General features: G+C 41.7%; 1 protein-coding gene across 1 annotated transcript; it reads right to left on the bottom strand.

The window, feature by feature from the left end:
• Positions 1 to 92: 92 nt before the first annotated feature.
• LOC104505879 (disheveled-associated activator of morphogenesis 2-like) lies at positions 93 to 8,174 on the bottom strand (the record flags this gene model as incomplete). The annotated part of the gene is made up of 7 exons (XM_010146627.1): positions 93 to 283; positions 690 to 748; positions 2,164 to 2,302; positions 3,825 to 3,942; positions 4,859 to 4,925; positions 7,000 to 7,103; positions 8,064 to 8,174. Coding segments are annotated over 7 exons (789 nt in total), but the record flags the coding sequence as incomplete, so codon positions are not given.
• Positions 8,175 to 15,383: the final 7,209 nt, after the last annotated feature.

The following is a 15,383-nucleotide window of genomic DNA, read 5'->3' as shown; positions in this document are numbered from 1 at the left end:
CCATGAGGTTGGCAGTGGCCCACTCATAATGTGCTTTTGTTCATCATTCACTAGTTAGCAGGCTTTAAACAAGGATGGGAAGAGTCCCAGTCTCATACCGAGAACTCATTAAGTTGAGCCACCAGGTCATTCATCTGGTCCCGGGTCTGGCGAAGCTCCAAGGATTCCTTCTGCAGCTTGTCCTTCATTTTGTTCAGTGTCTTCATCATTTCATCTTTCTCCTGGGTCTTTGTCTCACATTCCCGCTCCTTCTTCTCTAGCCTGCTCATCAGCTCTGCATGATCTAGGGTGAACAGGCAAGAGGGGCTGATGAAATAAAGCTCATGAACAGTCCCTGAAGAGATACAAGTTATGCTGAAATAAAGTTGTCAAATCTGTCAGTTCAACTGGAGATGTATAATGAGAGTAGGAAAAAGAAAAGAGTCTGACCGTCTTGACAGTGATCTTTAGTGATCAAGACAGCAATGCCAAGTTTCACTTAGACTGTAAAATCACTTCATGTGAAGACTGAGGGAATCCCCATCCTATGAAACACAAACTGATCACCATAAGACAAAATATACTGGAGGGAACAAAGCAGGGTTTGTCCACTAAAGTTGTGACGAGCTCGGCTGCTCGCTGCTCTGTGACTGAATCAGGATCAGTCTTGCCTCCTCTTTTGCCTCCCCAAGCACAGAGGACGCACTCACCTTTACGAAACTTCTCTGCCTGGTCCCTCCACTGCTTGACTTCATTTTCGTTCACCAGCCTGAAAGATGAAATCAGATCATATAAATTTGTTCTGATTTACCCAGGCTGAAAAGCAAGTGACCATTATGTGTAGTGATCAGCAAAAGGCAACCTGGTGAATTTACATGTTTATACAGGTCCATACCAGTGATCACCCTGGTTCCAGATCCTGTAGTCAACAGTTATTATTATAAATGTGATGGCTTGTTGCTCAAAGTCCTGAAAAGGGATAAAAGAATGCCTGGGGAAAAAATCCTGGTACTACAGGTAATACACTCAAAGTCCTAAGCCTCCTAATTTTAAAAGAGAGAAGTCATCACTAAAATAATCACAGCTGCTGTGGGTTACAAATTACCCCACCCTTAATACGGGACCAGATTGCCATCTCTTTTTCTACTTTCCTTGGTTCTATTTTTTCTTTCTTACAAGGAGGGAGGATGCTTATCTATTGGGTAATATATCAGTAACAAGGCAATGCTCATATCTCATACTGGCACAGCTATTTCCTATTACTGACAGAAAGTATGCAGGGCATGCTGGGGATTGATTAGATATGCAGAATGAGGCATAGCTACAAAAGTAGAAAGGGAAGATCAGGCACGAGATCTGCAATGAAGTCTGCTTTCCAGGCAGACAAAAAGAGATCAACACCAGTGTATTTTTCCATGACGAGAAATCAGTTTTGATTTTGGCTCATGCCTGTAACAGGAGGGACTGTAAGATTTTTAGTACAGGAGAATTTGGTTTCATATGAGGCTTATGTTCTATAAAATGCTCTTTTCAGTGGATAATTCAGAAGGGTAATGGGCCATGAATTACCTGCAGAGGCAGATGGATGGGATGAAGAGTCCAAAAGTTTGGCTAAAAAAGGACTGAGAACAGGAAAGCTGAGATGAGAGCCAGCTCATGTAGCTAGACTTCTCAAATGATGCATCCTATGGGAAAAAATAATGGTAGTGCCCTCAGCCAAGTCTGTGGGTGAGGGCATGCAGACATTTTATGAAGAGGTAAAAGGTTTTGTGTGCTAGGTGGGGGCTGCTTTCCACTATTTGAAATCTTCTAAACTATGTGCTCATTAGTGAGGAATGAGATCTAAATAGAGATGACCACTTTTTTTTTTTTTTTTAATATCAATGAAAGCTTTCATCAACATTCTGAATGAAAAAAGGCACTTGAGGAAGCCTTTTTATGAAAGCACGTGTATTTTTTTCTGCTCTTCTAACCAGCTTAATATTTAACAGAAACTAGAAGCCGAAGGCAAGGATTTTGCTAGAAAGTACTGTATAGTTGTCACTAGAAAGAAACGAGAAGATTAACAAGACAAAGAGAAGCTGTAAGTTAAAAACTCCTCAGATATGATATTTTATTTCCTGAGCACCAGCATACTTATTATATACCTACACAACAGAAATAAACAATAATAATGCAGCTTACATTTTAATTATATTTTTGACATTGAAGTTTTCCAAGGGAGCTGTATCCGGATCATCTCCTCGTTCATCCTGAAGAACAATCTGTTGGAGTATTCTGTCCAACAGCTGCCACTGCTGGAATGTTCCTCCATTCCTCTTATCTGTATGAAAAAAGACCAATCATTCAGAACTTCCATTTCCATGCCAAAGTGCACAGACCTGACAACAGACTGGCACTCTTTTCCTTGTCACTTTCCATCTCAACCCTGCATGTAGTAAATTATAGAACACAAAGCCTAGCCCTGAACCATTGCTAGCAGATTATTTATGGAACAGCGCCTAACAGGCATGGGCAACTCTGTGCCCATGGCATTTGCACAATCAGGCTGTGCAGCCCTTCTGACAGATTAGCTCTTACTTGCACTTTAAACGTCTGCAGAAGTGTTCCTTTGTGAGAGCTGTTACTCAGTATTTTCTGGGGCTTGATAGTGGGGGGCCTTTTCGGTACCCAGGTAACATCGTGACCAGGCACTATAAGAAGATCCAGATGTTATATCTGCACACTCGGTTATCTGTAGGTCAGTGAAACTCAACTGGCATGAAAAATTCATACAAACATGATCAAAAAGTGTGGTGAAAAAGAACAGAAATTGAACCAAATGGTCTGATCCCGTGGATATCAAACAGAAGAGCTAGAGCAACATAAAGTTCGCCTCAGCTCCCTGTGTTACATAACCTAGACCTTTAGATTCTTTAAAAAACTGCTCCATTACAATCCTGTCCTGGCCTAGCAGGACTGAGCCCTTCTGTCACCAAAAATTCAGGTCAACACCTAAAGTTCAAGTACTGTCTTGAAGATTAACGTCAGGGAGACCGCTGGGACAAACACCTGCTTGAACTTGTGCATGGCAGTACTTCCATCTGATGAGTGCTTGAAAACACACCACATTCCTTTCCGAAAAAGCACACCACAGTACATCTCTCTCATGTTCCCTTCTCAGTTTGACTGCTCAAGTATGGCTGAAAGTGATGAAGACCAGCACCTGATACCTAACAGGATCAAGGCAGAGAGTTCTTCAGTGATCTTGCTATGCTCAGGTGCTGCACTCTGGAAGCAGAACTGAATTATTTAATTACAGTAATGAGAAGATTCCTGTCACTTCTCATGAAAACAAATGCCAATGTTATTTTTCAGACTGAGTTCAGGAGCTCTCCACTGATGCACTGCCATGAGATAGCAGCCTGAGGACTTACTGTGGAATTTCCCAGTGACAGAACAGCTTTCAGTACTGTATTGTTTCACCAGAAAAATTCCTCAGTGCATTTTGTTAGTATTCAGAATTCTATCTATTTCTGGAAATTCCCTGATCTAGAGCACAAGGGCTCTTTCTTATTTAAAACTTCTAATTTAACATCTTTAAAAGCTCTGTCAGTGACTAACTGGAATGTCTCAGCTACTTAATTTTACTTGCAAGTGCAGAGAGGTCAAGCTGCTGCTTTAAGTATTGTGACAAAAATCTGCTGGATGGAGTCAGTGTCAGATACCAAGTCCCTTAGCCACTGCCAAGTTCTGAATGGAAGAAAGGGGCAGTATGTGACCTGCTATCTGTGACCCCATACCTACACCAAAGCTTCACCTTGTTCTTCAATACCTCTTGCTCCGGAAAACTGTGATGTACTCACATGGCATCTGCAAGCAGTGCTGGAGGATGGATAACAAATAGGGATAGGCATCTGTGTGCTTCAATCTCTTCTTGATCAACTCAAACATCTGAGAAGCACTTTTTGTATCAATGTGGATCTGAAGTGAGAGATGGTAGGGAAAAACAAGTAAGAGAGAAACTACGCACAGTGAAAGCCTGACTAACTGTGAAAGATCTGATCAACACAGACAGGCAAATTGCCAGCAACTGAACCTCTGCCATGCCTCCTGCAACATCCAGCTGCAAGTTCCAGTGAGGAAAAGGCACATGGGTCTTCAAGACCAACATTTCCATCCACACTCCATATGGAAAAGATCCCCAAAGTAAAGGAATAGAAAGGTGGAAGGCAGGCAAAGACACCAAAAGCTGTCCTGGAGCAAGCAAAACATTTGGGTCCTAGAAAGTGGTGGCACAAATAGAAGCTAAGCAGGAAAGGGCTCGTGGTTCTGTATTGGTGTGCAGCACAGAACTGGTCATGAAGAAAGAGGAAACTCTAACTATTCTGGACTCTACAGCCTCTTATTATTGCTAGAGGTTATGGAAACTGTCCTTGTTGTATGCTTCTCTAAAATCCACACAATCTAAAATACGAATTCTGTCCACAGGTGACAGTCTTCAGGAGAGTTTCCTGTGATGTTTGGAAAAGTATGAGAGAAGAGCCTAAGCCTCACCCACAGTCCTGTAAAGACGTTTGAAACTAGAACGCATCTGGATCATCAGGACTGAGAACAAGAGAGCAAGGCTGAGAACCTCCTCCACTCCGGAAACTTCAGCCAAACAAAAAGAAGTCTTTGTCAAAGATACTTGGCAGAAACCCTGTCTGTGATCATTGTCTTCATTGTTCACACATCACAGACCCCTACTTGCTAAATGAGAAGTGGTGAAAACAAGAGCACCAGCCACTTGCAGTATCAGAGTCAATTTGTTTTCAGGGAATACAAAGAGAAGTGGCACCAAGCATCCAAAGTGGATGTTCAGATTTGGCAAGTTCAGGTCCTCCAAAGAAAAGCTTACCAGGTCAAACCGCTTGGCAAGTTCCAGGTCATCTTCATTTCTGACCATCTCAAAGAAATCTAAGTGCCTAAGAGAAAACAGAAAAACAAAACAAACAAAAGCTGCCAATGTTCATGGCTTAATGCAGACTTGCATGAAGCGTGTCACTACAAAAGCAACAACACCTCATTTCCAGCTCGAACCCTTGGAAATTGGTAAGCCTTTCTTACATGAACTGCTAGGATAGGGATGCAAGGCAACTCATGGGGCTCAGTGACAGGCCAAAAGCAATGTCTGGCTAAGGTATACATGCTCTTTCATTCTTGTGCTAAGTCACTGTTCAGGTAAGGCTGCTAAAAATAAACACAAAATAGGAAAGTGATATGAATGCAAGGCCTGCAGTGATAATACATTCCTAAGAAGTCCACGCCATTCTTGGTAACTAGACATTAGACCATTAACAAGTTGTTTCTTTTACACAGTGGGGCAGAGATGCATTCAGTGGATAGTTAAACAGCAGAGCTCACAACTGTCTATACATATGCCTATTGATGAGCACAACAGCATGCCTCTGTTGGGGCACGGGGGACCTGGTGAGAGACATGTTAGGCCATGGCACCGGGACTTCTCTTGCATGAGACCAGAGCACAGCAGATGACGTGGAGAAAGGCTGTGGCACATCACCCTGTATAGACCTGGCATATAGTTTATGTAAACCAGGCATCTGGGATCCTCTCAAACCTCTGTTATCACTCTCATGACTATAATTTGTAAAATCCAAGTGTCCCTAAGCCCCTCCTAAACATTCATGGTTACAGACCAAAGGAACACAACTGTCTATAGGACAGAATCTCTCCTTGGCTCTAATGTTGTAGATCAAAAGTAACATTACGGGTTCCAGCTGTGCAAACTGCAGTCACATACAACTGTCTGCAACGCTTCCCTGTGGCATTAATACACAGGTATATGCCTCCACCTGCTCAAAGACAGGAGGCTACACTTTATGACAGATGCTAACCTGTTGCTTATGCAGAATCTCAGGCACATTACACAGCTCTATCACTTTATAGCAGCTCCTGACAGTGGATGTTTGACAAAACGGTGCCTTCACAGCTGCAGGCATAGGCCTGATCCGTAAGTTTTTCACCATGTGCTTTGGCAACTTGACACTTCTATCTAGGGAATCCCATATATCAGATACCTACAAATCAGCCCTGCTCTGTAGGAAGGCGCTCGGAGTAGCAGACAATAAGGGACAGCAGCACATCAGCATGTCAACGCCACTCCATAAAGATTAACGTGGTCACAGGAGAAAGTAGACTCTTCTCACACCTTAAAATACTTGATTTTGTTAAGCACATGGATTTTACCAGGCCTCTCATTGGTTCATCAGTCTTCTAGCTTCTTCAAGTGTCTCAGTCACATTGTTCAGATTATTTACTCCAAGTTTATTTCAACATGTGGCTTTGTGAAGGGTTTAGTTTAAGGTCATCAGCAGCTTCAACTACTTTGGCAAAATATGGAATTGCTAGTGGAGAAAGTGTTTATTATCCGTATAACTTTTAACACAGTAATTTGAAGGTGCCATTCAGTATTACATTTTGCACAGCAGCAGGGCTGTTTGAAGATGCTCCTCATTCTTCTCTCTTGCCCCCTTCGCATCTCTACCCCTTCACCCACCACAGGTGCCTCTTCTCTCATAGCTGTGCCAGTGCTGCTGTTCGGGAGGTTGCAATACAAGCAAGATCACAAAAAAGACTGAGCCTACAGAAAAACCTTGGAAACTCAGAACCTGCATTTTGACCACACATACTCAGTCTCAATGAAGTCAACGAACTACTGGCTTCCCTCCCTCCTACCAGGACAGGCTTTTGTTCCAATTTTGCTACAAGAGAAAAGAATTAGAACTTTTTTTTTCATTCTAATTGGCATCCCAAGGTTAGAACAACAGCAGTGCAGGAACTCCTTGCCACAGCCACTCAATTCAGTATGTGCGTTTCCTACTTTATCTGCTGATTTTAATTTTAAGGACAAATCTCCTTTTTGTCTTTAAAGGGAGTCACTTTCAGGAAGAGACAGCTTTGTGCTTAGATCTGAAACCCAAATGGTTTCTAAGAACTCTTTCTGTTGATCAATAACTGTTCTCAGAAAACATGCCTTACCTGTCCAGCGTGGCATTCTCATGTCCTCTTAGCTTGTCGATGACAGGTTGAATTCCCAGCATGAGAAACTCATATCGTAGGTGTAATCGGAACTCCAAATTGTCCTTAACAAGTGGGGGAAAACCAAGCTATTGCATTCCAAAGGCTTTTAATCACATTTAAAAAAAAATTACTTAAAACCTCAGTTCTTCCCTCTTTAATATCCTCTATCCTGACGCCAAATTCACAGGATGATTAATTCCAGTAAAGTAAGTGAAAAGAAATTAATGCCTTTGCCTCTGTTTCACAGAGGAGTCCACATTTACCTACAATGAGTTCTGCATATCCAATCAGAAGGACAGCACATTCCATGTTGTTCCATGAAGAACAAAAGTTATTAGTATTTGTCCTGCTAGTGCATTAGAGGTCCATGTCCTTCTCAGAGATGGACAGAACTGTAGGCTAGCTGTTTATTTGCCATAAACCCGCCATATACTCTGGCAAACTTGACACCTATTCAGTGGGACATTACAGGACTGCCGCAGTTAGAGACAAATACATTGCCAGACAGAGCTCTTGTTGTCTGTTGTGGTTTAACCAAAGAAAGAAAAGCCAGTGTAACAAAAGTAACACTTTTAATGAAACAAAATCAGTTTAAACTATCCTCCAGACTCAGAAGAAGTCTTCTTAATGAAGAAAACCAACAAACAGTCTTTTCTGAAATGTCTCCCTTTGAATTTTTAAATGTAAACATTTTGAGTTTGGCTTTGAGTCAAAACATTTCAAACTGTTTCTGAAGGTAAACCAAAGTGTTTTCTAAAAGGTTGAAATCAAGAGGCAAAAAAACCCCAACAAAAACCCCAGAAGCAATCATTTCAGTGCAAGTAGTCTATGTCATATTAGAAGAGCCTGGGAATAAACTAATATGCAAGACATTCTAAGACTGATATTAACAATTAAACATTATTTTCCATAAACTATATCAACCCAATAACACCAAATTTGTGACTTAACTGACTCACCATTTCCAAGGTAAATTAAGTTAAACACAGATTTTAGAAGGAATTTCCAGGACAGTGACTCACCTCACCAGCACCAGCATTCAGAACAGCATTGATAAAGGACATGATGGCTGTTTTGAGATTTACTTCATCTCGGTATCGCCCCATGCTTCGGTCTAGTTCGTTCAACAGTGTCTGAAACAGAATAGCAGGCAGGGTTAGAGGATATAATCCAATTTCTTGCACCGTTCTGTTCATGGGATATGCACACAGTCTTCATTTGCTATGTAGTTGCTTAAAGAAATATTCTTTTCAGACAAGGTTATTAGTAATTTTGGGCACACCACAATAAGCAAATGCATATTTGCATATAACAGGAATATTCCACTGTGCATACATTTCCAAAGCTTAAAGGTGAATTACACAGCCCCACAGGAAGTGCAGTTAAGCTCCAGTGTCCTCGTTAAGGAATCAAAGAATGATTTGGGTTTGAAGCGACTGTTAAGGATCACCTAGTCCAACCCTCCTGCAATGGGCAGTGATATCTTTCAACTAGACCAGGTTGCTTGAAGCCCATTCCAGTATGACCTTGAACAATTCCAGGGATGGGGCATCTACAGCTTCTCTGGGCAACCTGTTCCAGTGTCTCATCAACCCCATTGTAAAAAAGTCTGTTCCCTTTATCCAATCTCAACCTAGTCTCTCAGTTTAAACCCGTTAATCCTTGCTCTGTCACTACAGGCCCTGGTAAAACGTCTTCCTCTGTCTTTCTTACAAGCTCCCTATATATATTGAAAGGCTGCTGTAAGGTGTACCCAGAGACTGCATGTCTCCCAATTAACCAAATAGCAGGAGTATTTAGTATTCAGGGGGTATTTAGAACAGAAATGCTCTTGGTCTAATGTCTGCATATGCACAGATATTTCACCATAATCTCTTGAACATCTAGACAAACAACGGTGGTAGCCTGTGCCTTACGCAGCCTGTTTAGGATTAATTCCACTTGACTACCTACTGAAGACATTATATGTAGAAACTGATTAGCCATGAAAGCACCTCTACTTTTAGCTTTGTGCTGATGACTGTGATTCTCCTCTTCAGGATCTCTCGTCAGTTCATAATTCCAAAGATGATTTTCCTTACTGGAAGAGTAACAAATTCCACTTGAGAACTGTCAGTTCAACTGTATGTGTCTTGCTCCAGTGTTAATAACAAATGCCCCACACTCATATATTTGTTTTGCTGATGCACTAAAAAAGACAGAATTCTTTTTACTCTTCCCAAGAAGTTTTGGCTATAAAGGGAGAATGAAGACAAAAATAATATTTTAGTGTTCAGCTCAGCTGACCATCTAAATAATATTTTCAAGCTATAATGCTGAGTAAGGAAGTTCATTTTCCTTTAGTCAGTCTTCCAACCCTGGCTACTGAAAGTGTTCATTCATGGCAAAACTTTTCCTCTAGTAGTCATCAGTTTCATAGTTGCCAGGGGAGGGGAACCTCAATCCATCCCACTCCTACCAATTTGATCCCAGTACCAGCAATAGATGCCCAGAGCACGGAGAAGGATCGCAGGTCAGCAGGGATTGCAACTGAAGAGCAGCACTAATTCCAGCCACTCCAGCCAGTAAATCAGCTTCACTGGGGGCACAACCTAAATGCCTCTATGCAAATGCATGTAGCATGGGGAATAAACAAGAGGAGTTAGAGACATGCACACGCCTGCAGAACTATGTATTTCTGGCATCACAGAGACACGCTGGGATGGCTCCTATGATGGCAGTGTTGGAATGGAAGGATACAGGATCTTTAGCAAGGACAGGCTGGGGAGATAAGGAGGTGCTGTCGCCCTCTATGTCAGTGACCAGCTTCAGTGCATGGAGCTGCACCTGGGGATATATGAGGAGCTGACTGAGAGCTTATGGGACAGGATTAATGAGAGGGCAAGGACAGATGATATTATAGTGGGGGTCTACTATAGGCCACCTGACCAGGAACACAAAGTGGATGAGGCCCTCTACTGACAGACAGGAGTTGCCTGACATTCACAGGTTCATGTGGGACTTCAACCACCCAGATATCTGTGGAGGCACAACACAGCAGGGCACAAGCAATCCAGGAGTTTCCTGGGATGCGCCGATGACTACTTCCTTCTCCAGCGATAGAGGAGCCAATGAGGAGGGGTGCCATGCTGGACCTTGTTCTCACCAACACGGAGGGGCTGGTGGGGAATGTGAAGCTCAAGAGCAGCCTTGGCTGCGGTGACCATGAAACAGCGTTGTTCAACATCCTTAGGGCAGTGGGGAAGGTGCACAGCAAGCTCACTGCCCTGGACTTCATGACAGCAGACTTTGGCCTCTTCAGGGAACTGATTGGCAGAGTTCCATGGGATGAAACCCTGGATGGTAGAGGGGCCCAAGAAAGCTGGTTAATATTCAAGGATCACCTCCTCCAAGCCCATGAGCAATGCGTGTCCCAACACAGGGAAAGTCAGGCAAAAAGACCAGGAGTTTTTTCTGGGCTGCGCCTGCTGTCTTCAAGGCCAGGCTGGATGGGGTTTTGAGCAACCTGGTCTAGTGAAAGGTGTCCCTGCCCATGGCAGGGGGGTTGGAACTAGATGGTCTTTAAAGTCCCTTCCAACCCAAACCAGTCTGTGATTCATAGGTCTATGTTGTTTCCTCTAGAAAATAGACATCACCATGGAGATTTGTTTTCAAGAAACAGGGGGAACATCCTGCTGTGCATTCCCCAGGGGAAAGAATACCCTCCTGGCTTCAAACAAGCCGCTTGCTTGTTTTTGTGTAAAAATCTTTTGATCTATCATACTATGCTCAGATATAAGAACAGCTGTTAGTGGAAGTGTATGTTCACTATCAAGCAAGCAAACTTTATTTCATTAATTCAATTTTCTTGTATCTTCTATATTTCCCAGCTGACACTTGCAAATGTCCCTCCTCCTGGCATTTGAACTTCCATCCTAGTAGTTATATTATGGCCAAAAATCAACCCTTCCTCCATTTTGTTAGAAATGAGACTAAGACTTAAGTAAAAATACGTGAAATACTGAGTCAGACTGATGGTCAGTCCAGTAAAGCATCCTATCTCTGACAATGACAGTAGGAGAGGGTGGCTTTAAATTCACCAGCAAAACGAACTCTTCAAATTGACAAATAAGCAGAAGTGAAATAAGAGAAAGAATTGTTCTGTTACTGTCAGATTTGACGTTGAAATCCAAAGCGCATGTGTCTTCTTGGAATAAATGAAGTAGCCATCACTACAGAAGCATCAAAACCAAGGTTGGCTTTGTTGGTTTTCTTCAGAGGCCTCATTCCTACCATATATTCTTACAGACTTGTACAAACATGCTAGAGTCTGTGCAACAACATTCCAGATACAGCATCCAGACAGGTGGAAGGATGTTAACAAAAGTTTTCTATCCCTATTTCAGAAGGCCGGACTAGGAGCAGAATGCAGTGGGGACAAGCCAAATTCAGAGCAAGTAGAATGAAAACTCTGGGTTGCACTAAGCTAATTGAAGAGCCGCACATCTTCATGCAATTGTTCAGTTCTAGAAGGAAACACTATAAGTTCATGCAATTCCTAAAGATCAGAGTATACACCCACACACTGTGGCCCAACTCCAATATCTCCAACCCTTTGCAAATGGCTGCAGTTCAAGTCTTCACTTGAACATTTCCTGTGAAAAAGATTTCACCACACCTCTTGGCAGCCAGCTCTGTGGCCCGATTGATCTTATGGTTGTAAAGGTTTTTCCTACTATTTAAGCAAAACTTTCCTTACTTAATCCCATTACTCCTCATCACTGACATCCAGTAGGTTTTCATTCAATCTGCAGCAAACCTCAAAAGGCTTTGGATGAGCCCTGAGGGGAAGAAGCAAATCAAGTGGGAATACAGGATTTTAATTTGTTCCTTGTTAGCTCCTCTACTACAATTCCAAATTGATCAGATTTCTTCCTGCAGATTTTGGTCTGTATTGACGGTGTTTAACGCAAACCAGGCAAAGAGGCTCTACAAGGAATGCTCCTAATCTTCACCTTTTCAACTGACAATATCAAGCTTCCTTTATTTCTTCACCTCAAGCTTCAAAATTTCTAGTAGCATTAAGGAGGAAAACACAAGTGTTCTGCCCAAAGCAGCCCAGTTAATGTTTTCATCAAAAAATGAAATCAGCTCCTTTCAGACAGTATCTGACACCTAGGTTCTCTCAAGACTAAAAGGAAAATTTCTTTCTCCCAAGAGGGGGCCCCAGCTGGGTGGGTGTTTCACAGAGCAAACTAGGCTGGAAGGGCAATGGAACATCCTGACATACTTTTCTGGGCCATTACAGAATCGTGACTTTACAACATTATTTTATTTCAAAATAGGGCGTGTTAAAAAGTACAGTATGCTCCAGTGTCATAACACAATACATTCACTCCCCAGGAGAAATGAGGGGAAGTGGCAAGCGTAACAATAATCAGAAAGGCAACAACTTCGGGAAGAATAAGATTGTGCCCATTTCACAAACGAAACCAGTCATAAATAGGATAATGCAGACTTGCGTGACATTGAAATCAGAGACTCTTCTTTCTTGGTTTTCATAGCATTTTAGAAACCTCCATCTTCACAAGAAAAGCACCTAAGAAATTCAAGATAACGCAATGTTTTCATGGTCACGCAGTGAGCCAGTGACAGAACTACAGTAGTACCAATTTTGAATGCAGCAGATGGAAAAGAATCCCAGCAAGGAGACCAAGGGCTCATCTTCCTAATTCCACATTTCTGCTTTGAGGGTTTATTGTCTGGCTTTCCCATGTTTTCTTTCATCTCTCTTCTTTAAGGGGCAGAGTAGAATTTGTAGGCAAAGAAGCATATTTCAAACAAAAACTGGATGAAGAAAAGACAGAGCTTTTCCAGATTGCCTCGGGAAGGAGATTGAAGGCATGCCTTTATATTATTGTGGTATTTGAGTAAAGAGGGAATACTGCTCTGAAGAAGACAGTTTTCAAGAAAGATCTTAAAAGAGGAACTGTATACTGCCTGTTGGACATTTAAGGGCCAGTCATTCCAGGCTGATGGGCAGCATGAAAGAAGGGTCAAAGATTAAAGAGGCAAAGGGATTGGCTCAGGCAAGAAGCTGTGGCAAATGTGATGAAATAGGAATAGCCACAATACAAATTCGGACACAAAAATAAAGTATAGAATCTTGTTGCAAGTGCCAAGACAAAGATGATCCCGACAGACCTGCGAACACACTGAACAGCAGAGATACAGAGCGAAGCTGTAGGACTAAAACGCATTTGACAGAAGTCTGAAGTATCAACAGAGAAGTTCTGGAGAATCTCCTATAGCTTTAGTGACTCCTCTCTGTAGTCAGTAGATGAAATGCTGGCGACTTATAAAGAAGCAAGATTTTACATCAGATCTTCCACTCAGAGTAAAAGATGAAACTTTGTTTAAGGAGATAGTCCTTCATATACATAAAAGTTCTATCTATATTTTCCATTAACTTCAATTAAAAACCAAACCAAACCAAAACCCCACATCTAAAAGCAAGGAACATACTTTCCAAAATATTTCAGCACAGTTTGATTAGTGGACTTCAGCTGTTATGACCTGGTAGCATTTACTTAAATTAATTGGATTTACAAGTGTTTATATCATTCAGGAATCTCACTGTAATTTGGATTATGAGTTTAGATACACTAGTATAAAACTAAGTTTCTTACTCAAATAGTAGAATTTACAGCAGGACAGAGCCAATGCAAGTTTAGTAAGAACCATATCTTAAATTGCAGCTTTTCTTCTCTACTAATTCACCAGTTGCTGGATCCTCTGACTGCTTTTCGCAGCTGTGCCAGGTAGCAAGAGCTATGCTTAGAACACTGACCAGCAATAACTTCTGACATTCATTGAAACATACCATGGTTTATGTTACCATGTTAAATACATGATCTCTACATCACTTCACCACACTTGAGCATGTGCAAATTGGAAATAATTAGTGTTCCAATCTAAAGTTGTCAGCTGCAAGTTATGCACGAGCTCAGGTTTTAGACGGTTGCCAGTAAATAATTTTGAACTTCTCTTTCTTACAAAGAAGCATGGAAGCTGAACCATGCACCCAAAGTTTTATTCATCACTATGATACTGCTCTGCAAGAAGGCAAAAATAGATAACAAATTGTGTTGGGGAAAAGTAGATCTGGAACAATGTTTCTTACATTTACTTCCTGATTCCTCAAAGTAAATAGTGCTGGTCACCACAGATGATATGAGGAGAGTGGGACATTTAGATTTATTGCACTATGCAAGAAGGGAAAATAAAAGCATACACGTGGAATACAAACAAACTGCCAACTTTCGTAGAGGAGGAAGGATAAATTGACAGTGAGGTGGCTGAAAGAGATGAAGAATATTATCAACCACTGTTGTCAGGAAGGCAACTTAATTAAGAGTAACAATTGCACTGATGTTGTCAGAGGTCAGCATTATGTGTAAATTATTTATTGGACTTTCCAATAAAAGTGAGCTCACCACAGTTTCCAGAAAGCCCTACACTTTTTAATTTAGAAGAACAAATTTTGATTTCCAAAATTGAGAATCTGAAATTATTCTCCTCTAAGGTACTCTGTCTCTAATTTGGCCATTGTCTTATGGACCTAGATCTAGAGAAAGACTGAGCAGTGCTTTTACAGTTCTCAGCTTTCCTTTTCACCCCCTCAACACCCCTTCCCCATTAGAGTCAGTCTGCAATAATGAACCGTAGAGCCAAAGAAATAAATTCCTAGTCTGCACATTGCAAGTATGCTTCCTACAGTTTAGTTCATTTTTTTATTACTTTTCACACAAAGAATTCTCATTTCTTGGTTCTGCCAGATCCCTAGTTGTGGGGTATCATTTTCAGCATAACAGTGATTAGGTGTGGCCAGTCAAAGTCAACCTAAAGCTGCAAGCTCTAAACTGTTTGGACACTTCAGTACACTGAGTGATGCTGCTAGTTGCTCAAACTAAAGGAAACACATCCCCAAAAAAGTTCAGTTTGAGACCTGAAGGATCTCTTCAGATATCTGCAAAGTCTGGATTACAAAGATTACACTCAGGACTAGGACAAAAAAAAAAGCCTTTCCCTAGCTTTCCTTGTACACCACATCTCTGAAGTTTACAATAAAGGTATAGGATAAGTGTTGTCAGCTCATGGCCTCCCATAGTCAAGTTACAGTGGATGCTTCTCTCAATAATGAGCTGCAAGACCATTCTGAGACACTGGTGTGGGGGCAAGAGGCAATGAGATATAACACTTTCTTAACTGACAAGTCCTTGAGTATCAGAGAACCTTCCACTAAAACATAAGGAAGACCATGACATTTGTTCCATCATGTGGCTCAGAAGCTGGTGCCACCG

Source organism: Eurypyga helias, unplaced genomic scaffold (genome assembly GCF_000690775.1).
Source record: "Eurypyga helias isolate BGI_N326 unplaced genomic scaffold, ASM69077v1 Scaffold3262, whole genome shotgun sequence".
NCBI classification, from domain to species: Eukaryota; Metazoa; Chordata; class Aves; order Eurypygiformes; family Eurypygidae; genus Eurypyga; species Eurypyga helias.
Note: the sequence above shows the minus strand (reverse complement) of the source record. Positions and strands in the feature narration are given on the sequence as shown.